Below are 24,267 nucleotides of genomic sequence, written 5' to 3'. Positions count from 1 at the left end.
GTCCTTGTGGCTTTGCATTTTTGTAAATGTGAGCATGTTTTCAAGTACGGTCTGCTGCTGAGTGCTGGAAAACTACACATCAGTTATGTTATTGTGCGCAGATAGTGATGCAAAGCATAATCCTGGTACTATGTGATTACTTTGTCTAATATCACTCAAGATAGCACAGCTCTGTAATGACATATGCGACTATAAACTGCAATTCATAATGCCTGCATAGTAGGAGTATTCACACAGCACGTCCTAAATAACCCAAATTCTCTTCGCTTATATAATAGGCTCATTGTTAAAATGGCAAGGTTTCCTTGAGCAGTCTCTTGAAATCATTCTAAAACCATTAGAAGGAATTTAAAGGCTCTGCGCAGTTATTAAAAATAAACTTTATAACAAAGACTACCACATTTTTTTTATCCACTCTGAAGAAAAGAGTTGATAAAAGACATAACCTTATGTCTTTCCAGTAAATGAATAGTATTAGTCTTTAAAAAAAAAAGGTGCTTTTGCTAAAATATGTGTTGGGGTCAACTTAGTAGATCACAATCCAGACCTCGGGATTTGTATGTTCCCCGTGTTTTTCAAATTGTTTTGTTTTGAGATATTCATACTTGTATGTATACACAATAACATGCAGAAAAGTTGTTAGGTGATTTCCGTGTTTGACCTTAAGAATAATGTTCCTAGCATTTCCCTGTTTGAATTTATTTTCAAGTTTGCTATCATTTAATGAAGTCAGTTCCTTTGCAGTTTTGCTTCTGTAAATAGAGTTCAATGACTGTTCTAATTTTTTTAAATATTTTTATTTTTAGGCTAGACACGGAAGGAATTGAATTGATAGTGAAGTTCCTTCAAGTAAGACGTGGTTTATGGCTTTACTTAATAAAAGTGCAAATTTAGAGTTTTAATATATTATTTACAAAATGTATTAGAAGCTCTAGTATCTGTTAGGTTTATCTCAAAGTGGAATAGGCAGCTGAGTCTGTAGAGGATGACAGTTTCGGGTACTGCAAGAATTTTGAACTTGATGTTTTATTTTTTTTATTTTTGCAGAAGTAATTTCTTGTTTTGCTACTTTTTGTGGAAATAAATTGGTCCTATGTTAGCAATTCCCTGAAAAAAAACCCTAAATCTCTTGTGAAATACAATATTAATACAGAGTACTTTATAATACAAACACTAAATTTCTGTAATGACAAACTTAGCTTACTACTAGAGAAGCAGTTACTAAGGTGTAATATTGCTCTTTAATCTTGCGAACTGTATTCAAAAGGTTAAGTGGTATATAGGTTTAATCTTTTCATCTGCATTAAAGATGAGGTAGAAGCAAGAAGAGGGGAAGCAAGATGGAGGGCCAACTCTTTAAGTCTTTTGAGTAGTTGCAGAAGCATTGTAACATCACAGTGTTAAAAATGCTTAGTACATAAGGTAAAGTGCTGTTACTCTTTGCAGCCTGTGATTTAAATTCTACATCGGGTCTTCATCTGTTCACACATTGTGTCAGAACAGTATTTGCCATCCTTGTTTGGACTTCGTTCTTACTTGCATACAGCTCTTTGAATGTCTGCAGCTTTGTCCAAACGTGGACATATGCCAGGCAGGAGCCATTTGAGCACGGGTTTCATAACCAAATTGTCTAAAGTTCCATTTTGTGTGAAATACTGCAACATAGTCCATTGAATTTGAAAACTTATGATCTCATGTAATAGCGTTTAATTGCAATTTAATATTAGAACCTAATGTGGACAGAAGTCTGTCATCTAATCATTATTACATCTATTAATAAAGATGTAAGTATATATCTATTTACAGTAGTTATTTTGGCTATTTTGGCAATTTTGTTATGGGTTGATAACACAGATACAGATTACATATGTTAGATTTTCATGTGTGAAATAAAGGTAATGAAAACAAACTAGTGCTGATGGGTTGTTGGGAAATACTGAGCAAGTAGAACTGTATTGCTCCTGTTGATAAAATCAGTTGATGCAAAGAGATCTTTAATGAAAACCAACACATTTTTATCCTTTTATGTTAACAGTATGAATCGAAGAAGAGAATTTCAGCAGAAGAGGCCATGAAACATGCATACTTCAGAAGTCTTGGAACGAGAGTACACACTTTGCCTGAAAGTAAGAGGAGTAGTAAAGTATCAGAGTATTGTTAAGAAAGTACCTTGAAGCTAAGTACGTTGCATACGGAAAATCTCTCCAGTCTCATCTATTAAAGAAGTTTGGTGTCTATTTGCTTAGATATTTGGGAATAGGAAGCTTTTTTTTTAATGTCAGTTGTATAATTAAGAATGGAACTTTGCTCAATAAAGCATTGTTATGTTTGGGTATGAATTAACTTCTTTGTTACATTCCAGGTGTTTCAATATTCAGTCTAAAAGAGATTCAGTTGCAAAAAGACCCTGGCTTTCGAAATTCCACTTACCCAGAAACAGGTATGCAAAGCTTAATATTTTCTTATATCTGCAAACAGAATGCTATGCCAGACACATTCGGAACTGAAAAATATTTTGTTAAATTGATCTGTGTCAGTGTACTCACACAAATATCAAGAATGATTTGCGCAGGTTCCGGTATAACAGAAGGAGGTGAGTTTTACTAGGGATGGGCAGAGAGACTGTTAATATGAGAGTGTCTTGGAGTTTCAAACCATTACCATGTAGTGAAGGGTGGCAAAGCAAAACAAAAGTAGTGCAGCAAGTGCAATTAAGAGAAAGATCTTGACAGTGATTTAAGCACAAAGAATATTCTCTTGAAATAGAAAGACAGAAGGTGTGAATAATAACTGAACGCTATGTTGAGTGAATGCTTCTTTTTGTTACCATGGTCCATATTCTGTTGTAGGACATGGGAAGAACAGAAGGCAGAGCATGCTCTTCTGAAGTGGGTGATGCAGAGTCTAGCCCAAGCCTATCCTGTCAATCAAGGACTCGGATCTGAAGGCAGTGCTCTCGGTGGACTTGGAATCGCAGTTTGTCTACACTGTCCTCTTCACAGTGGAGTCTTTATTTCCAACCTGCAGATTATGTTTTTATATTTGTTGTCACAGTGTGACAATTTTTTGTACAGTTGGTTTTAAGGTCTCCTCTGCCACTAGAGCCAGTAGGTTACAGCTGTTGATGTAACTGTAGCTGCAATTTTTGTGCAGGACTGAGAAACACAGTGCATTATTTATTGCGGATTCATTGCTGCTAAATAACTACTGTCTGTATAGTTAACACAACAGTTCCATGCCTGAAGAAGTTGCAATGGCTTTATAATATGTGAATGCATCTGTTTCTCTTCATAAAATGTTCTATTGCTGCGGGGTTATTTTGTATTTCTTAAAACTGCAGTGTTTCCTGGAATGTAAACATAGCTTTGCTTGGCTATAGGTGAACCATCTTTAATGCTCTAAGTTCATGGCACTTAATTCCTTGTTTAACATTGGAAATATGTGTTGAAATAGTTGAAAAATTATAATGCATATTATGTTTTTGAAAAGCACATGGTGTGAAAGTTGATTCAAACAAGTGAACAGTAGCTATTATTTGCTCTCAGATTCTACATTAGTTATTGGTAAATCAAGCATGGAGACTGGATGATAAAATTTTGTCAGGCTTCTCCAGAATAAGATATTTGCACATTGTTGTGCATGTGGGGCCTGCAGAAGCAAGAACTTTTTTACCTTGTTTTTAACTCAGAAATACAAATAGTAAAAAGATGATTCATATATGTTGGACCCTGACTTACTTTTGAAATCTAGAATCTTTTCATTACAGATGAACAGGACAACTAATTACAAGACCATGGGAATAATGTCACACTTTTCCCACCTTGTTGCTCTCCCATTTGTGCATTATTCACTTGAAATCAACTGGAAGGGTGCAAGTTTGTACTTGATAAGAACTCATTATACTAGAGAGCTTCTACAATGGGAACTTAGAGAGTTTTTCAGATCTTAGATGTTATCTGTTTACCAGAGATAGTAAACATGTTACTACTATGCTTATGCATCTCAGTGAGTATCATAAGTACACCCTTGGTGATGGTTACAGTATTTTTAAGCATTTGTGTTCACCTTTATGAACCTATTTGTTTAGTGCATCTTAAAGAGACTGTAAATCTTTATTGGTATATTTTGAAATGGTCATGTAAATCTTTGGCTGGTATATCATGAAAATAGTCATAGGTAACTTAATTTTTCCTGACATTCACTGTAAAACATTCAGGGGTCCTACCATTTCTGTTCAGGAAATCTTGTAGTTTATTGTTATTTAACAGTATTAAGTGAATTTTTGTATATTTCATTTTAACTTTATTTGTGAATAGTGATTGTGGCATGTTTGGGGGTGTTTTATTAATATTTCATTGATAATGGTAAATTTGAATTGGGATTTTTTTTTTTTCTGGAAGAGAGAAATTCATGTGTAATGGTGACTATTGGACCACTACTGCTTTTCAGCATTTGTAAACCGGTTTTACGTTAAATCTTGTAGACCTAACAAACTGCTGTTATTTCTAACTGACCGACCTGTATTAATATTGTACTTTTGAAAGTATAAATATTGCGTGGAATTCTTTGGTTTTGTTTTGAAATTTATAATAACAAAGGCCCTGTGTTGTTAAAAATACAGACTAAGTGAACTTGCGGTTCTTGGGGCATTGTTGGAAACATTTAGCTAGATCTGTGTGTTGTGGGAGTCGTCAGTTTTAACTTTAGCCGCCTGTTGATTCATGCAATGCAGAAGTAGAGGCAGTGAAAAGTAACGTGACTCATCCCAGACTGAGGCTGTTCGGTATCTTATTGTAAACGTGGTCCACAGTCTGATTATTTACAAGCAAGTCCTGCATGTCACACAGTATCAGAAGTCTTGCCTAGGTCTAGGAGCACAATACCTGTCTCGGATACACATGTGGGTCTCTCTGATACCAGCGGGAGTGTTACCTGTGTGTTAGAGGCAGATTTGGCACTGATGAAAAACCTTTGTCCAGAAATAGTTGTTATATATTTTTTTATAGTTGCTATGGATCTGATCTAGATTTTATACTGATTAACTTTGTAGGAAATACGTTGTAGGCATGATGGTGTCGAAGAAAGAAGTATCAGAAAAACATCTCTTTTTTTTTTTCACAGAAGTAGTGAAGATAGTAAATGTTCCCTGTGGATAAATGTGGGCTTTAGCATTTCTAGAACAGTAATATTTCATAGGTCATAAAAGAGCAAGTAATAATGTCACACTAATGAGTAAAGGACTTAAAGGTTTAATTGGTAAAGTGAAGTGCATTAATAAATTTAGAAAGGGATCAGCTGCAGCTAACAAAAGGTGGTTTCCATTTTAAGTAGGAATTCAGCTCTTTTGTTACAGATGAAAAGATCTTCCTTAAAATTAAAGCACTCTGCTTATAAAGAGATTTTTTTTCCTAAGGACCTACAAGTGAATTGCTTTTCTTCATTTGGAGGTAGCTTTAAAGACCGTATTTCTTAAGATACGGCATCTGCAGTCAAGCCAGTTGTTTTGTTTTTTATAATTGTCTATGATTGAAATTCCTGCATCAGCAGAGAAAGTTCTGAGGCAGCTGCCTGTTCAGGGCGGTAGTCAGCAAGTCTGAAGTTGCTGGGCACTTCTGTGGCATCCTTTTCATGCCATTCAGTATTCTGCCTCCTGTCTGGCAGCATCAGGCATGACAGACTCGTTTCAGTGTTCCCAGGAACCGTAGGGACTGTTGTTCTTTTTGGGAAAGAACGTCAACCATGACAAAAACCAAGCAGTTAGTCGCTAAAAATTGATGACTTTCCAGATTCAGTGTGACAACCTTTGTTTGAAGATGAACAATCAGTTAATGAGAAATGGCCTGCAAGCTAATGCTGATTTCAAGGAGTTATGTTTAGAAGATACCTGGTGTATCCCATCTACTCCAGGCTAGGAATGCCAAGGTGCACCTATAAGTACGTGTAGGACTAAGGTGGGCTTAAAGGCAGGAAGGAGGCAGGTGGTGGTGAGGTTGCGTACACATGCAGGTGAAGGCTGAAGGGGAGAGAGGGTGGGTGGAGGTATAGGGATCTACAGGGCAGGACGGAGTGGGAGACTGAAGGGGCAAACGGGCTGCTCGGCAATGCTCTAGTGGAACGTGCATCTCGACACAGCTGTGTTATATTTGTGCTGCTTTACCACAGCATGAAGTAGCCAGAGTGTATCCCTGAATTGGGCAATAAAAGTTAAAATAAACAACTGTTAAAGAATTAACGTCCTTTGTATTTGCAAATCATTTTAGACACTGCAAGATAGCGTTCTTTGGGCTGCGTGCTTTTTGTTTGCACCTGAGTTTTTCAACATTAAAATAAAGGTACATTGTTCCTGTTTTGCAATGTTAAGATGGAATTAAGGTTAAGAATACATTCAGTTATTGAGGACAAAATATATGAAAGGTACATTGTAAATATCCCCAAGCAAAGTATTGTAAACCTAGGAATTACCTGGAATTAAGGTCAGACTTGATATCAAAATCCAAACTGATTAGGGTATGGAAATACACAGCTACTACCCACAGAGAGACTGAACCAAAATTAGAACTTCCCTTTTCTGTGACAACATGATACGTGTGATCATTTTGTCTGGGCGCTAACAGGCAGAGTTGAAATTGTGTACCTTGTTAGCCTGTTCATTACCTTTTCTCCCTTCACTAAAGTTTGGCTTTGAAACAATATTAAATTTGTTAATTTGTGGAAGAATTTGAATGCTTCCTTTTTACAGTTTTGGTGTGGTTTTATTTTTTCTTCCTTTTTAATTTCAGAGTTGGGGCTTTGAGAGATTTCATGTGATTTTTTGGCCTGTGTATGGGTCAGCAACATCCATGTGAGACTAAATGACAAGTACAGGGTATAAAATATAAGCACTGTAGAAGTGTTTAGCTGCAGTAATTGTCAGGTAAGCTTTGGCTGTACAGGTAGGATGATTTGTAAAGTATGAAAGCCAAGTAGATGGGTGGGCTTTGTAATTTATATGATGTGGCCTTTTCATCTGTGGGGTTTAGTTGCAGAGAAATCACAGTCTTGTTCTATGCCACAGTGGAAATTTGTGTTGTCAGAAGTGGGATTATATTTTAGCTATTTCTAGATATTTCTTGAAATCTTTTTTGTTTGATTTTTCACTGGGCTCTACTTTGCCTCTTGCATTAACTGAAAAAAAAAAAAAGTCAGTGGAAAAATGGGTACTTAAAATTTTCCAATATTTTCACATCCCTTAACTCATTTAAGTTCTGGAATTTTTAGCCAACTTAAACCATGAGTGGACACATATGCACATACTTACTGTTGTAAATAACTGCTTAATTTATTGTCCTGGATACATCCTCCAAAATCACTTAGAAGCAGGCCTGCCTGAGCACATTGCTTTTATGGCCTTCCTAATGAAATACGAGGCTTGTTCAGTTCAGATGCTGTACCTCAAAACACATTTTTCCCAGGAGAGCTATGAAGTTCCTTCGTTTGCTGCAGTGGGATCTTCTGGCTGATGGAAATGCCATCGCTGTGGATTGCAAACCGGGGAGAATGCTCTTCTGCGTCCCCTCTCCAACCCACTCTTGTGGAGCACATTCTTCCAGGCCCTGCATGGCAGTGTCTGTGATGACTGCTCCTCTTTAACATCCTGAGCTTGTTTATTCAAAGACTTTTTCACCCCTCCCCTCTTCCATACCCTTTTCCTTGATTTGCAGGAGGCAGCAGCTGGCCTGGAGCCGTGTTAGGAATAATCAAAGATAAGCTTATCTATTCGCACTTGTAGAGTGAACATAAAATGAACTAATGGGAATCTTTCAAGAAAAAAAACAACATGTCCTAGAGTCCTTTCCTCTAGGATGCTTCTCTACAAATACCCCCAACCCAAGGCAGGCTGTGATGCTGATTGCTCCATAGTCCTTGCCTGCGGTTCATTCTTCTATTTTCATTTAAATAAATTCATACTCCTCCCAACTGATGCTGTCAATCTCTTCCCTGAAGAAATAGGTTTGTACTCCCATCTGTGTAGGCAGAGTACTCACATATTAATCGGTGACAGCAGGTATGGTTTGAGGCTAAAAGGGATTTTGAAAGTTGTAGTTCTCTGATGATCTTGTAGAGATATTTTTAAATCTGAGTGACCGGTGTTTGTTTATCCTATAGGATATAGAGCTAGTCTCAGGATCAGGTGGGAGCAGCAATGCCATTACTTAAAAGGCTACCTGTGGTTACTGTGCCTTTTCTAAATGCCTTTTATGGTCATGATGGCTTCTAAAGATGCTCCCCTTAGGCACAGGACCACAGCCTTTAAATGCAGAGACTTCTTCTGTTGAAATTAAATCACATAATCGTTTAGGTTGGAAAAGACTTTTAAGATCATTGAGTCCAACTGTAAACCTAACACTGCCAAGTCTACCACTAAACCATGTCCCTAAGTGCCACATCTGCACCTCTTTTAAATACCTACAAGGATGATGTTTCAACCACTTCTCTGGGCAGCCCGTTCCAGTGCTTGACAGTGAAGTACTATTTTTTCCTGTCTAGTTTCAGTCTGTTTCAAAGGACCACCTGCCTCTGAACAATCACCTTTGGTAGGTATTTCCAGACTGGCAAGTGTTGTCTGACGAGACTTGTTTTCTCCAGACAAAACAAGTTGTTCTCTGTTGATGTAATGGACATGTGTCAAATCTTTCTGTAGTTGGTTATCACCTGTCACTTTTCCCCACCTTGAAACTTCTGTTTAGAACTGCAGTCACTTACCTTTGCCAGGGAAGAAGATGTGAGCAATCTCTTGGCAAAGCCACCCAGTAGCTGTGATCCTACTGGTGGATACTTGCTTTTCTGAAAAAACAATGGAAAGGTAAGCCAAAAATAGCCTAATTGTGCACCCTGCCTATAACACTGAAAACTTTGTGTATTGCTGAAGCATGAATAAAGCATAAATCTATCAAAAAAAAAATATCCCTCAGGTATGATCAAATCACAATTCCTACTAAGAATGCTGAAGAGAGAGTAACTCCAGTTCTCTTCCCCAGGATTGTTGCCTTGGAGATCTCCATGCCAAAGAAATATTGATGCTTTTACAGTATTTCTTTTACAAACATTTATGGGATTTTCCCCTAAAGTTAAAAAGATACCTGTTAATAAATTCAACAGAAAATTACCAATAGAATATTTTCTTTGAAGTATAAGGTTTAATAATCTTGTGGTTTAGATAGGTGTTTGGCTGGAGAGGTTGGATTTCATTTGTTCCAGTTACAAGAATTTTCATTCCACATAATAATCACCAATGTGGAAGGCAGATTTCATTTTGACAACCTATTTTTTCAATTGAAAAGTCAACTAGCAGGAGATGTATTCTATTGCTATTTTTTATTCTTCCAGAGAGAAAACAGCACTTCTTTATTGTTTCTAGGTATCTTCCCTTAAGTTTTACCGGATTCTCTCAGACCCTTTACAGGAATTTGTTGAATTTTTTCCCCAGAATTGTGATTTTCTGCTATCTTTAATAGAAAAACAAAGTCACCCACGGGGCAGGGTGGGAGAGGAGGTGTGGATGGGTGTGTTGAGGTTTGTTGAGCCTTTTGAGAAGAAAAAAAAACTGCCTTATTAACAGTAAAATCTTGGAAGAAACAAAGTCATGAGAATCTGGATGCTTTTTCTTTTTAAGAATCTGTCACACACTGTCTCTTCTAAGTTTTTTGCAGTGTGGTATTCAATACTTCTAAGTCAAATACCGAACTTTACGAGTATCTGTCTTTGCTTTTTAAACTCACAGTGAGGAACACTTCATCTCTAAGCTTGCTCTCCCATTAGCTGTGTCAGTGTGTACATGGCAAGACACCACTGGAATAGGCATTCATACTTACTTAAAAATGAGACGAGTTGGCTCTTGAGTGTGAGTAATTGGCTCTCTAACTCACTGAAAAATATTCCGTGTACCTGGGAGGAATCCACTGAAAGAGAAATGTTTGACCTGCGAGCCTTTGTGATTTCAGTTCCACCAGGCTAATCAGTCCTATCAATTGTGTGCTGCCTTTTCTTCCACCCTATTCTGGTTTTACTTAGTATAAATTTTCCCTTCACTCACAAATTAGGTTCATTTTCTGGTTTTGTCTCCACGGGGCGGTACCTCTTGGAGGTCTTAAAGCGCTGAATCAAATGAATGCCTTCCCATGTGTTTCATTCTTTTTCCTTACGTCTTTCATCTAATTGCTCTGTTTATCAGCCCTGGTACTTCATATCGATATGGCAGGGGTTTATCCCGTTAATTAAAGTGAGTGAAACCGAGGAGTCATTTTTAGTTGTGCAACCTCGGAGCCTGAGGAAAATTCCTGCTGTCTTTTGTCAGACTATCTCTACCCCCAAAAATGGCTTTTCAACATCAGAACTGCATTAATAAAATGTTTATTTAGCACCTTTCAGGTTGAAGGATCCAAAAGCACTTTACAATTAACTACACACATCATCACTGAAATGCATCCAAACAGAAAATCGGCAGACAACTCACTGCGTAAGTTTCAAAAAGAACAGACTTTGACCAGCTGCTTGGCCAGAAAGCAAAGTAGAAGCTCTAATGACCTGTAGCAAACAGGATTCTGATTTTGGTTTGGTTTTTGAAGGTTTCATCTAAAAAAAAAACTACAAGGTAAAGCAGCATTCAACCCAATTTAGCCACCTCAGAAAAGCGAAGATTTGCATCAGCCCTGCCAAGATTAGAATCTGTGGTGCCAGGGAGTCTAGCCTAATCCTAACCTGACGTTTAGATGACTAAGCCATCACCTCCAGGTAGAGGACATACCCAGTTAAGTTCAAGTTGCAAGTATATAGTAACACAGTGCTGTTTTTTAATCTAGAATTGAGATGTTTATACATAAACATCTCACATGCACAGTACGCCTCTTTACAAGCACCAGACATCAATTTACAGTCCTGTAACTTTTCCAGCTTTGGGGGAAGGGGAAATGCAATCTTCTGAGCTTTAGCAGCTAGAATAATCTTTCCAGCAATATAGTAGAAGGCACTTGGCACGACTGAACAAAGCAACTGGAAATTCTCTATCGGGAATCATTCCCTGGGAATCGACAGAGATTACCTGCAGTCTTTCCAGCTGTAATGTTGACAGTTCGTAAGAAGTAAACGCCAAATAAATTCTGAGCTACGTCTCCTTTTCTACAGAAGTGTTCTCAAATACTGGAAATGTCTCATGAATATACACAGCCCAGTTTCTCCCTGTTGCAATTCCACAGAAGAACCTGGGCGTAAATGTGGCTTTGTTAGTCCTAAATGCATCTCCTGACTGGAACCTTGCTTAGGTTTTTCACTTCAGCAAAGAAAAATTATAAGGCTATTTTTATACAATTTGAAAGCACTTAATACAAAGTTACATGAATACACTGCATCATATGGCCTACCCGTGGAGAAAATATTGGAATACTACCATAGGGCTGTTCAATACTAGTTTTGTCTTTCAACTTCTTATCTTAATACTAGAAAATATATAAATCATTTACATGACATTATGCAAAAGAAGGCACAGCCGGTTATAGTTTACACAAGCACGATGCATAATATGCAGAAAAAGGGATTAAAAAGAAGCTTCACATCCTTATTAGATACATTGTTGCAATCCATTATGAAAAGTACTTCATCGACAACAGAAGTGTTCAACACTTGAGAGCTATGATATAAAAAAATTATAATTCATTTAATGCAAAACAGATTTATATATACTTTTATATATAAAAACTGTTTAAAAATGCTAACGTAATAAAAGTAGATTATCCATGTAATGAAAAGTGCAAACCAAAGTAATAGAGGGTTTCACAATGTCCTTCTCATGACACAGGAAAACGAGCCCATAGGAATGAAGTGTTAAATCCACCACTAAGTCCTTAGCGTGATGAGGCATCATCAGGATTTCTGAGCGTTTGGAGAAAGCAGTACTGGAGAGGAGGCTCCGTCCAGACTGGGGAGTGGCACTGGTATGTGACCATTTAGCAGAGTTGGAAACTGTAAGAGGCCAAAAGGTAAAAATTACTCTATCTCAAAGCATTCAGCCCAGAAGCACGTACATTCAGCATTAGCAACTCACTCCAAATGGTTTCAAGACTTGTCATTTTTTATATGGGAAGATACATCGCTAATGTCTGCCTCAGCCATTAGGAATGTAAAATAGAGAATGAAACCTAAAGGATTTGTAAATGTATGGGGAAGTGTAACTCTTCTATTGGCTGCGTTTTATACAAACATTCACATAATAATACATCTATCATCACCCTGGGAAAGGGAAAAGTACAGAGCAAGCTTTGCCATCCATTCGCTTTCCAAAAATGATTTTCAACCTACAAAATATTAATAAAATCCATGCTTTTCATCTACCTATCAGAAAAGCTAAGCAGGGAAGAGCTTTGCAAAAGTGAAAGCTGAGCTGTAGTTTTAGGGCAGAAAAAGTACAATTGCGAATATAAAACTGGGGAAAATCGCTCTCAATTATTGGTTCTCTCTGTATTCACTACAAAACTGTAAACTAGGTACACTGGATCATTCCGTATGCAAAGCAGAACGTTTAGTATTAACCTTTTACTTCTGAAATACTGTGCAAGAAATACTATTTCGGTGCATAAGCTGCACACTCCTAATTCACGACAGCGTCCTGACTGTAACTTGCCTGTAGTGACAAGTATCGACTGGTTCTTAACACCTGACCTAAGAAAAAGCAAAGCAAGTAGGTGAAATTAACTTGCTACAGCATTAGGCAGGAGTTATCCCAGTGGTAGATACCCATCTGGCCTCGACGCCTGGTTCCACGAGCACTCGGCGCTTGGTTTCTGTTGGCTTGAGGGACACAGTGGAATAACAGAGCTCCTAACTTCAAGAGTCTGGTGTATTTTCACCCCTTACCAGATGAGTCCTTCAACAGCCAACAGTAGTGTAATCGACCTCTACGTGCCTGTAATCTGCTTGTAACTGGATTACTCTTCCATTGAGATGTTAGTTAATGATACCTATCTTCCAACGTTCAGTTGGAATGACGTTGAGCAGCACACGCTCCGCAGCAGGTTGCAGGGGTCTGGCACCACACTGCTGTGGTCGACCAGTGTTGGATGACACCTTTAACCAAACCTCAGGAAATGTTTCCTTCGCTTTTGCCAAGATTCATTAAAACACAGAACCTGATTACAAGCTTTTGCTTTTCTGCTCTAGGTTTGTAAAGAGAGACATGTAAATTACAATGTGTTCCATGTAATTTCTAAAGCTAACAAAAATAGGTTGAGTGATCTTTGGTGTCTGTGGAGGCAGGTGGCATGCTGGCACTAAAACCCAAAATGCAAACATCAGGATTTCATCCTTTCCCTTGTCTCCCTCTGACCTCAGCTCTCCTGTTCTTCTTCCTGTTGTCTCTGTAGCCCCTGGGGCTCGGATGATGCTCCTTATTCATATACCTCCACACAGTGAAGATCTGGGATTTGACTACACCCTCTCAGTGCTACCATCATCTAAACAGTAATAACAAAAGAAGCTATGCCTAACTCAGTTAGCCCTTTATTCAAGCTAATTTGGTAGTCCTTAAGTTTGGCTGCATTTTCTTGAATTAACCAATTCTATGCAAGTCTCTTGCTGTTCCAGTTACGTGGTAATCTCAAACTAATGACAAAACACCAAAATACATTTAATTACACAGTAGTGTGGCTTCAAAGGGCAGAATTTCCAGGTAGGTCAATATATCAAGGTAAACTGTGTGAGACGAGATTTCAGGTTTCAGTGATGCTCTACACGGGCTGTAAGGGCATAGAGGTGTAGGTCTATGGGAGTTGCTTTCATCTTCCAAGCATTGGAAGAGAGTGTTTTTTATCAGCTAAGAAGCACCTCCATGGGGAGGATGCACGTAGTTGTGTCCAGTAGTGCCAGAACACATTTCTCCTGGTTACTTAATGGGGGACTGTACTTTCCCACAGGCTTGTCCTGGGCTTAGTTGGACCATGGACACGGATGGATCCCATCCTGGTCTTTGTACTTAAAAAAATACTAAAGTACTAAACAGTACTAAAGAACTGTAGGCAGTGCCTAGCATAGCGCTACTATGCAGAGCAGGGCACACCTGAAAGAAAAAAGAAACGGGAACCTGATCTCTTCTTAATTCAAGCCAACAGGCAAGGGTGCAGACACAGATGGGATTTTGACTCCTTCAACAATGACCAATAAAACAAAAGCAACTTATGAAGCAGCTCCAGCTCTGTCCTCCATCCCTTGACTAGCTGTGTGGAGCGTGGCCTGGCTTGTGCTCTGGGGGAGAAGCTCTACCCTGACACCCACACAGGCTGACCCAGCTGCTCTCGGTGCGGTCGGCTGGGCTTCAGCTGTGGTTGCTGTTTCCTATTTGGCTGTTAAAATAAAGCTCTGTGCTTTACTTATTTATTTATTTATTTATTATTATTACCTACGACTTGTCATCATGGCCTTTGCCTCTATCAAACATCATTTTTAGAAGGCCCTTTAAGTCTCTCAGAAGCGAGAGAGCCGAGGCCACTCTTCACTTCCAATTCACACAGCGGGCGGTCAGCCTATGTCCATACAAGCTCATTCCAGACCATGGCTCGGACATTTCCCTTTCAAATGAAATGTGTGGCTGGTTTTAACTACGCCTGCATAACTCAGGAGAAAATTTCTCACAGAAAGGGTCATGGGGGCACTGGCAGAGGCTGTCCAGGGAGAGGGTGGAGTCCCCATCCCTGGAGGTATTTAAAAGACGGGCAGACGAGGTGCTCAGGGACATGGTTTAGTGGCAGATAGGAATGGTTGGACTCAACGATCCAAGAGGTCTTTTCCAACTTAGTGATTCCCTGATTCTATGGTAACTAATGTCCCAGAGGGATAAATGAGTTTATCTTAAAAACACACAAGGAGCCCTCGGGCTCCGTGCTCAGCTGTCCCACTGGAGGCAGAAGGACTTACAACTCCAATGAGGACTGTACCTGAGCAGAGCACCTGAGCTATGGCCCAGCCCTGGCGTGGGGCAGTCAGTCTCCTTGAAGGTTCAGACTAACACAGGGACCCTGCCTAGCAGCAGCCCCCTCCTGTGTTAGTGCTGGTGCTCCACAGCAGTGAGGGAGTTCATTCCAGGGGTGTCCCTGCATTCTTCAGCTGCTTGGATGGCCATCAGCTGATAAGCATAATTTCTCCTGTGACTTATTGTATCAGCTGTTTTGCAGCAGCTGCAGCTGAAGCTGCCAATACCATCCCCACTATCCTCTTCCCCAGCCTCAAGCAAATGCCACAGCTGAGTGCTGTGGCCATAGTGACTCATTTAATAACTTTTCTATCTGCCCCATCTCTACAAACTGTTGAGATTTTTACTCTCCCAGTACCTATGAGAGAGGGGGACAATGCTCCCTTTCTTCTGTTACATACACAGATGTCTTGCGTTATGAAGAATGAGTTATGAAGTAACTTGGTTGCAGACACAGTAATACCTTGCAGAACTGGAAGTGGAGCCTTCTGGAAATGGAGCCTTTAGGTTCAGAGAGTCTTTATTGCAAATCTTTCCCCATCTTTCTGAATGAGAAGGAGCTCATTAAGACAGAAGGATAAACCTACCTTACTGTGCAAGACCCATACCGGTCTTGTCTTTCCCAGAGTCCATGTTCCACCACTCTCCTGGCTGGTCCCTGACTGATCTGCACTCTCTTCCTAAAGCTCTGAAGGTTCAATTACCTGCTCTTATTGGGCTCCAGCATTTATTTCTGTTTCCTTCATACAATATGCATGTGCTTGCTGCAGTGGACACTGCCCTGTAGGTTCTGACTGTGCTGCCAAGGGTTTAGAGAGGGTAAAAGTAAATGGGCCTCTCTTTAAAAATACCAGTTAACAACCATATTGTCTCAAGCTCCAGAATGACGTGAGATCTTCTCCTGATGTCCTTCCATACACACACTTTCAGAAATGAAACCTGTGCATTGAAAAGACCTACCTGGAACAGAGAGTTTGGTCCCTGCAGCCTGGCAGGACTCAGGGGAGCAACAGGACTGAGGCTGCTCCAGAAATGAATGCTAGACAGCAGTGGGCTTGGGGTCAGCAATAATCCATTTGGGGTCTGCAAGACAAAAGAAACAACCCATGATGCATGCCTCAGTACAGTAGTCACAACCCCTACATTCTTGCTCTTCGAGGTTCCTTCCAACCTGGGCTGCTCTGAGATTATGATTCATTCAGACAGCACGTGGAGTGGACTGGCCGGCAGCACCTGCCCATTCAGCTCTGAATCCTGTCTCCAAAGAGGTCAATACTGGATAACTGCACACTTAACATTCCTTCACATGCAAATTGACTTCATTTCTATTGCGATTTGCTTACGGAGAAGTACAGTTATTGTTTATTTGAACCATGTTCATGCTACTGTATAAAATACCATATGCGCCCCACTCTCTGAACAGCTTTTTACCTTTTGAAGGGCAGCAATTGCTTGAACTGACTGCAGCTTTTGAAACACTAATGCAATTTCGTGTTTAGCAAAGAAAGCCACGACTGTCCTTAGAAGTTCGCTCTTCTGATGGTGCCTGTTCAAAATGCAAGATTCAAAAAACCAGCAGTGCACGGGTTGATGCCGTGAGGGGCAGATGTAGGAGTTGGGTGCCCAGAGGGACCACAGAGAGCACAGCTGATTGTTTGAAAAGGACTAAAATGGCAAGAACCAGGAATCCAAGCCACTCGGAGGTGGCTCCTTCTACTGCCCTGGTGCATGAGGAGAGCTGGGAATGCTCTCAGCACTTCCAAAGCACAACTGGAGGGGAGGCAGAGCTACAGCACATGCAAATCTCCGTTCAAAGAAAGTCACACAAATTATTCTGTATCCAGAGCCATTTTTATCCTTCCAAAAGAACATGAAAGTGATGTGACATTTTGAACAAAGCATTTGTCATAATGAGTTAATCTTACCAGTAATCTTGATGCCTATTACCAAAATCAGTTCTAGTTAACAAAGCACTTAATGGAATTTGAGTGCACGTTTAGCAAGTACGGGTGTATTTCCCTGTGCAGGACAAGTGCCTCAGTTCTCTGCCGAACTGGGGCACCAATTTGTCCAAATATGTAAAGAGAAGACAGGAGATAAGGAGTATCTCCCCCCTAGTAACCAGCATGTTGTGCACTCTGGTACCTACTCGCTTCCCAACAGGCCAGAAATAGAAATTCCTACATATGGCAATTACAACCAGGGGTCTTGTTTAACAACCGCTTACACCACAGGCTGTCACGTCACGTCTGGGGCTGCGTGGTGGGCAGGCTCAGAAAGGCACATTCCACGGGTCCTGTATTTTTTAATAAGATGGATATAGGATTTGCAAAGCGGTGCCCCCGAGGGATCAGCTGTGGTGTTCGAGGCTCTGTGCAAACACACAGGAGTACGGACCTGCCCTGACGTGCTTGCACTGGAGTTCAGAACAGGGTCAAACAATTAGTTTAGAAAGATGAGAGAGAAAAGTAGCAGCAAACATTAAGGTCCTCCCAGTGATTCTGTCCCAAGATATCTGAAAGGCTGTTTTATACAAAGAGCTTGGCTGCTCTTGAAGGGGTTGATTTCTTTATGGAATTTCAAAAGGAAGCAGGGTTCATGGCGAAATGTGAACAGAAAGGACATTGCCATCTCCTTTGTGCTAAAGAAGGTAGACTGGAATACCAAACTGCATGGAAGAAACCACAGTTATGCCCCAAGGAGTAATAAATGTGGTATTGCTGGGAAAGCAAAAGGTATTCATGCAGTAAAACGGCAGGCAGAGTAGTAAGAGTGAGGTCAGGGCTTGGATGTGTTTGGATGACAACAGAAGGGGAGAGAGTGGGCAGAGACCTGGCAAGGAGAAAAGTTCTGTCTTGATCTCACAGAGCAAGAACTCTTGTCAAGGTTTCTTGGAAAAAACACTTGACAGGCACTTGTGAGTGGGCTCCTGCACCATCACCCTCTTTTCACACCATGGTGATTTCACAGGGCAGGAAAACTGCAGTATGAGAAACAGGGCCTTTCCTGTGCTGTGTTACAGCTAATGCTCCAAGGGCAGACAGCTCTCAACGGGGATTTACAAGACTGACAAAGAACACACCTAATTAGGTCAGGATAAATGCTCAGAGATCTACTTACAGAAGAGCCTAGTAACCTTAAAACCAAAGATGTTAGCAGCAAGACGCAGCAACATCCATCTAAGGACACAGTATTGTGCCAACAGTACTAAGAGCTCCAGTGAGCTATGCCTTGGCTCTATTTCTTCTCAAAGAAGCTGAGAAGCTGCAGATATCCAGAACTGAAAATGCAGTTCTCATGAGAGTCTTTCGAAAACAATGAAGAAAACTTGGAGGTATTTATTCATACCTGGATACAGCCAGAGCAAGTCCTCAGAGAGGAGATTTGAAACTGAGCTGTCCTCCATCCCTCTCTGGAAGCATGTTAACATGCCTAACAACAGTGCTAAGCAAAACCTCGTGTCCTCTGATGATCAGAGCACTGATGTCTGCAAATTCTGCTGGAGCCAAGAACCAGCCAAAGCAAGCGTCCAAATCTGTTAATATTTAATGCAAAAACAGCACAGGGCCTCCCAGGCTTGTTCTCAGTCTCGCCATCAGGCAAACATCAAAACCACCAGAGGAAACATAAATGTAAACACCACCACAGCACAGGCTATCCTTAAATTACACGCGGAAATTGATGTGTCACTTCATTTTCTGCCCTTACGCAGCTGTACATGTGGTATTAGATGTGGAACCCAGTGGGAAGTTCCTACTTTAAAAATGTCATTATAATCTAAGCATAGGAACAGTTTAAATAGAAATAATTGCACAGAGAGGATTATGTTAAGCAATGATGCTCGTGGCTCTTGACCTCTCTGACAAAGCACGCATGTAAGTACAATTTTTCTTGTCACTTCTAGCTGTCAGATAACAGACAAGCGCTGTCACACATACATTACTTCCCAGGTCATTAGGCACGTGCTGGAGCCTGGATGGCGCATGTGGATACAATACAGACCATGCACACCCTGGCCGCAGGCATACTTTGTCCGTAAGGGAACAGCAAGTTATACATGTTACATATGCTGAAGGAGAGGCTTGAAGAAAAGAATTGTCAAGATTACATTTCGGTGTTGTCCAAGAGACAGTCAGAAAAACTAACAAACATAAATAATCTGTATGAAAAGCCAGTGCTGAACAAAACCTAAATATCTCTTTGAAGTGAATCAAATGGAAAGCTGACATTTCTTTACCAAAGCACAGCAGTGTGTGCACTGACATCTTCAAACCCACTTTTCTGTTCTGAAATTCGTTGTGCATATCATGTGCCCTTTTACGGGGTTCCAATTGAGCATCTTCCTTGTGACCAGCAGGTATGATGGAAAGCTGTCTGAAATCCCCTCTCAGGCAGCAGGACCTTCTCTGAACCTGCATTGTTCCTGAAGCAGGAACCAGTGTCTGACGCCCTTCCTCACCTGCCCCATGGCAGTACGTGTCTACCATCAGGACCTGACAAATCGAGATCGTTTGAGCTACGATGCATGTTCTTCTTAGGAGAACGGGATGAACTGTAGATTTCCAGCCTAAACTATGGCTTTGGTTATTTTTTTCATTGTGGTTTTACAGTGACCTGAACACAGTTACTGCATAGTTTTTATTTTATAATCACTAGGTCAAGTATTTAGGATGCAGGGTGTTTCTTATCCATCCTTGAAACAGAAGGCTAAAAGAGAGGAAAATAAACTATGTTGCTGTATAGCCCGAGTTTAAATGAATGGACACAGGGACTACCTTACACGGGTGCCATCTGCCTCTTCCGTGATAGGACAACGTGTTAAAAAAGATTTCTAATGGCATTAAGTCGGATAACAATCATCCCAGCCCTGCCTAGCCATCCTGCTAAAGCAGAGCCACAATTATCTACCTAATTCCCTTCAACGTCTTTCAGGGGCAGTAAGTACACTGGTTTATAGAGGAATCAGAAAGTTAAGTGTTCAAAAGAATAATTACAAAATGAGGAAAGAAATCTCTGTTCATACTGAGTTTTGGGACAGCAGCAGATTAAAGCAAGCTTGTAATAATTCATGCTGTCATTGTGTCTAGTTGGCAACAGATAAGATTTATCATATTTGCCCCCTGCAAGCAAAGAACTGCTGTGGCTATACCATAGTTAGAGCTTAGGAGAGTCTGTCAATGCACCTCAATTTTGGTTTGCCACATTTCTGTTCTTCCTGCCTAACACAAGTTCGCTTAAAGGCTTTAGGATGTCACGTGACAGATAACAGCCCACAAAATCGTCTTTCTTTGCGACACAACCTCATATCTCAATGGCCTACAGGTGTGTCTGAACTGCAATGGCTTTGCACAAACTTGCTCTGCAGCCAGCTGAAAAGCTCAATAACAGCACGTGCTGTGCTGTCCAAGAGCACTGGGCACTGCTCTCAACTCTGCCAGCCCCTTGTGCCGTGTGCACCAACGATGCTGCCCATAGTCAGCTTAGACTTCTACACCTGGCTGCACCGCAGGCATCATCCGTGCAAAACCTGTTCCAACACCGAAGTGTAAGGGGATTTTGGGTGCAACGCGAAGGCCTGAAGCAGCTAAGAGTTTGTAACGCAAGCCTTTGTATTTATTTCTTTGTTGTTCAGTTGTTTCATTTGACCTTAATATTTGCATCGACTTTTATTGGGGGGGGATGGGGAGGTGGCGGCAGTGCCTGTGCTGAAAGTACAAGCCAGGCCGCGGTGCCTGGCAAGTAGTCTTGTGGATTTGTAAAACTTCGGAATTGAGAGTGGCTTAAGAGCCTTGTCTTAGAAACCAATTAATTTGCTCTCTATTCAAAAACTAATGAAAAGGTCACACTGTTTGAATAAATACAACATCTAGGACAGAAATCTAACCAAGCATCCCATAATGCACATGGCTCAAGTCATAACACACAAAACCCCTGTGTTTTTCTTGTTGGCATTTTCCTGCTTGTTTTGTAGAACTAAAGGCTGGTTTGAGCTGATAAAGGGATTCACTCGCATTGACTACCAGCCACCCCTCTCATTATCCTTCGCAGCAGTCTCTGAACTGTGACAGCTTTCCCTACACTCACCTAGGAACTCTGGGAGGGACCTACTTTCCACTCTTCGTTCACACCTCTGCTATGCTTCCCTCTTCCTCATATGTTGGGTTTTTTTCTCCAATGCATGATGACAGACCCGTAGAGCTAACGCTCTTGGCCAAAGAGCGGCTAAAGCGAGGGTATAGAAGACAGGCAGGTCTTACCTGTGCAGTGAAGAAAGCTGGAGTCAGGGATCCCGATGGAAGTGCAGGGCTGTTGAGGGCAATGGAACCGATATCGGTGCTGGAGAGAACCATAGGTGGGGCGGAGATTTCCAAGCCTTTGGGCTTCTTAGCCTTTGGCGGAAGAGATGGAGATTTGGCCTTGGAGCCTGAGGAGAGGTTCAGAGGCTCAAGGGAATCTGAGTCATGGCAACTGGACTCAAGGAAGAGGCTCCTGTGTTCTGCAGGGAGGGGTGAGGTGGGAGACAGAGATGGTGACCTGGAGGAAGATGATGACGGAGATGAAATGCTGGCACTGTTGGATAGCATTAAGGAAGATATTTTAGCTGATACTGATGAGCTGAGAAAAGCGGAGGCAGCTGCTGTTTCGGAAGTGGAAGGCAACGACACCATGGGCCTCATAACTTGTTTGTCTCTTTTGTTTGTCACAAATCTTATAACAGTCCGAACTTCTTCCACTGGTGTGTTTACTTCTGACTTCTCCTCCAGTTTTTCTGTTTTGATTGGCTTGTAAGGGTCTGGCTGGTTCTGCAGCGAGTTGATAGTGAAAGAGGAGTACAGGCCAGAGTGGATATATTCATTACGGCTTGTGCTTTTCAGTGCTGACAAGCTGTGCTTGTGCTGATCCCTGCTCTCAGAAGGCATCTTACAGTCGCTGTCCTGCAGCAAAAGGCTCTCTCTGCTGATTTCCACAGCATGTGGATCCATTTTTAAAATCTCAGGAAAGGAGACAAACTTGTACACAAATTTTTGTCCAATCACTTTCTTGATGATGTTCTGCAAATACAAAAGCAGATGCTAGAAAGATCAGCATTTTAGAGGCACTAAGTACTGCAAAATAAGGGGGTTCACAAGGTTAGGGCAGGCACTGCTCCCTCCTCAAGCTGAGCATCTCATTCCAGTGGGGCTCCTAAGGCTGCTCATCCTTGGCTCATTACCATACCTCCGCTCAGCCAGGAAGAGCACCCCCAGCTCCTCAGGGTGCCTAACAAAATCACCATTAATGGGTGATAAAGACCTGCTGGTGGGCTGTTTTCCCTTCACTTCCTCTGAGGCAGTTTGGGAATATTTTCTTCCCAGTAAAAATAACCTTGCAGACTCAAGCCACGCCACAATTTGCATTTCACAACAAAGGCAGACTCCTCCATTTATGCGACACCATATACCCTGGAGAATGAAACACTCTTGAAATGTCTGCAAGAGACAAAATCGCTTCAGCCTCCCTGCTCCAGTCATTAACCCTCTCCTCCTGCTCCAGTGCAGAAGGATTGACTATTGTCCTTTCTACAGTCCTGAGTTTTGCCTGAGACAATACAATCACTTACACGACTTGGAAAAGTGCTTGTGTCATGCTGTTACGCTCAGGTTTGCATTGGGCTCCGGATAGTTACTGGTGCAGGCAGAAGGTTTTTCATCAGTCTGAACTGGCTATTGAAATGCATTATTGAAAAAAAAAAACGCCAAACTTCTCAAAAGTTTATAGAACTTTTTTTTTCTTCATATTTGGCAAAATTAAAGTGTCCCCTTTGTGGAAGCCTTACGGGTCCCTCAGTTCCCTGAGGATGCCGTTTCCAGCCCCAGCTCCCTTACTGCAAAGCCAGGGGTGCTGCCTGCTCTAGCACAATGCGAGGCTGCGATGTGAATTCTCCCTCAGAGGGACTTTACAACACCAGGCGCTGGCCGGGGAATTGGCCTAGGAGAAGGACTGGAACATTTACCACCCTGAACCAAATGCTGTAGGGGACAAGAAGCAATATCTCCTGCAATATCCATAGTGGCTTCTCTCTTCTTGAAGCCCTAATGGAGAGTTTGTCTGTAAGTCACCTCTGAAAGACTTCTTCCAAGAAGCTACCCCTTCATGGGGTGTTCACCTGCTCTGCCTCCAGCTGATACCCTGCAAAAAGACATTTGCTTTGCTATACATATGGGAGTGTATATATGTACATTATTCCTAAAAAATCCCATTTGGTTTTCATTCTACCGCAGATTGCAACACTAGTAAAGGAAATATTCATTTAATTGATTGAAAATGAATGAAGAAAAGAAAGAAAAAGGAATACAACACCATCCCTATTTATATACAGACTGTACCTAGTTCTGGGTGCTTGCAGTGCCCACATTACACCTTTTCTTGTCACAAAAGCAAGGCTGATTTTGCAAAGAGGAGGCTGCATTTGGATGCTGGGACCTCTTTTGTCTTTCAGCTGACCTACTGTACCCTGTAATTCTTCTCTAGCATTTCATTCAGGCACCTTCTTGAATACAAAATTAATCCTACAAAGAGCCCTGGGATGTAGCTTTACTTCACAGGTCAAGAGCTGTGGCATAAATGGAGAAAGTTGTTTCCCAAGTTGATAATGGGGATCTGTAGCAAGGAAGACAATTAAATTCAGCAAGCTCCGTCTAAAGGCACAAAACTACCCTCCTTCCATGCAAAACTGCATGCATGTCTACCCACCTGGGGGATCCTGCAGTGCCTGGTTTTGCCATCCAGAAGTTCAGGACATGCAGTTAGCCCACAGGATCTCGGTCTGCATGAGTTTTAACTCCCATGGCTTTGGGTTTGGCCTAGATTTTGTGTGTGTGCGCGCGCTAATTAGGTGAAACGTTGGATGGACACACTTTTTATGCACTCTCAGTATTACATTCTTCTTGAAAAAGGCAAAACCTCCAAACTACTCACAAACAAAAAGAAACACCCCAACTGGATTTCATTTTCTTTTTCTTAATATATATTTTTTTTAATTTAAGTCATCCTTCCGCTCTGCTCTGGCAGTTTTGAGTTATTGTTATAACAAGCAGAGGCGACTGAGCTCCTACTTGGAAAATGTGACTCCCAGCAGAAAAAGATTAAATGTATTTAAGTGTGGTACTTTTACGATGGTGCAGGCTTAAACAGGGGAACATTGCTATAAAAAGCAATTGAATGGGCAGGTGAGTTCATACTTCCTCTGTTACTATTAAGTATAGTCATATTTTAAGCAGGTCTCTCAATGCAGC

At 41.1% G+C, this 24,267-nt stretch overlaps 2 protein-coding genes across 3 annotated transcripts in view; one reads left to right on the top strand and one right to left on the bottom strand.

Moving 5' to 3' along the window:
* CDK17 (cyclin dependent kinase 17) overlaps positions 1–6,232 on the top strand; it is a 93,073-nt gene extending 86,841 nt beyond the window's left edge. For both annotated transcript variants that reach the window (XM_054057059.1, XM_054057060.1), the window contains 4 exons: positions 807–849; positions 2,036–2,126; positions 2,363–2,440; positions 2,850–6,232. In XM_054057059.1, coding sequence (XP_053913034.1) covers positions 807–849; positions 2,036–2,126; positions 2,363–2,440; positions 2,850–2,887 — 250 coding nt within the window. In that variant the 3' untranslated portion in view covers positions 2,888–6,232. The remainder of the gene's footprint in view (positions 1–806; positions 850–2,035; positions 2,127–2,362; positions 2,441–2,849) is intronic.
* A 2,896-nt stretch (positions 6,233–9,128) lies between these two features.
* The window catches only part of ELK3 (ETS transcription factor ELK3), a 38,957-nt gene continuing 23,818 nt past the window's right edge, over positions 9,129–24,267 (bottom strand). The window contains exons 3-5 of the mRNA XM_054057061.1: positions 21,250–22,044; positions 15,953–16,075; positions 9,129–11,994 (exon numbers count right to left, since the gene is read on the bottom strand). Of these exons, the coding sequence (XP_053913036.1) occupies positions 11,896–11,994; positions 15,953–16,075; positions 21,250–22,044 (1,017 nt within the window). The 3' untranslated portion in view covers positions 9,129–11,895. The remainder of the gene's footprint in view (positions 11,995–15,952; positions 16,076–21,249; positions 22,045–24,267) is intronic.

The sequence above is a fragment of the Cuculus canorus genome, chromosome 1, assembly GCF_017976375.1.
Source record: "Cuculus canorus isolate bCucCan1 chromosome 1, bCucCan1.pri, whole genome shotgun sequence".
NCBI lineage: Eukaryota > Metazoa > Chordata > Aves > Cuculiformes > Cuculidae > Cuculus > Cuculus canorus.
The sequence above is the reverse complement of the archived record's forward strand: the minus strand, read 5'-3'. Positions and strand labels throughout refer to the sequence as shown.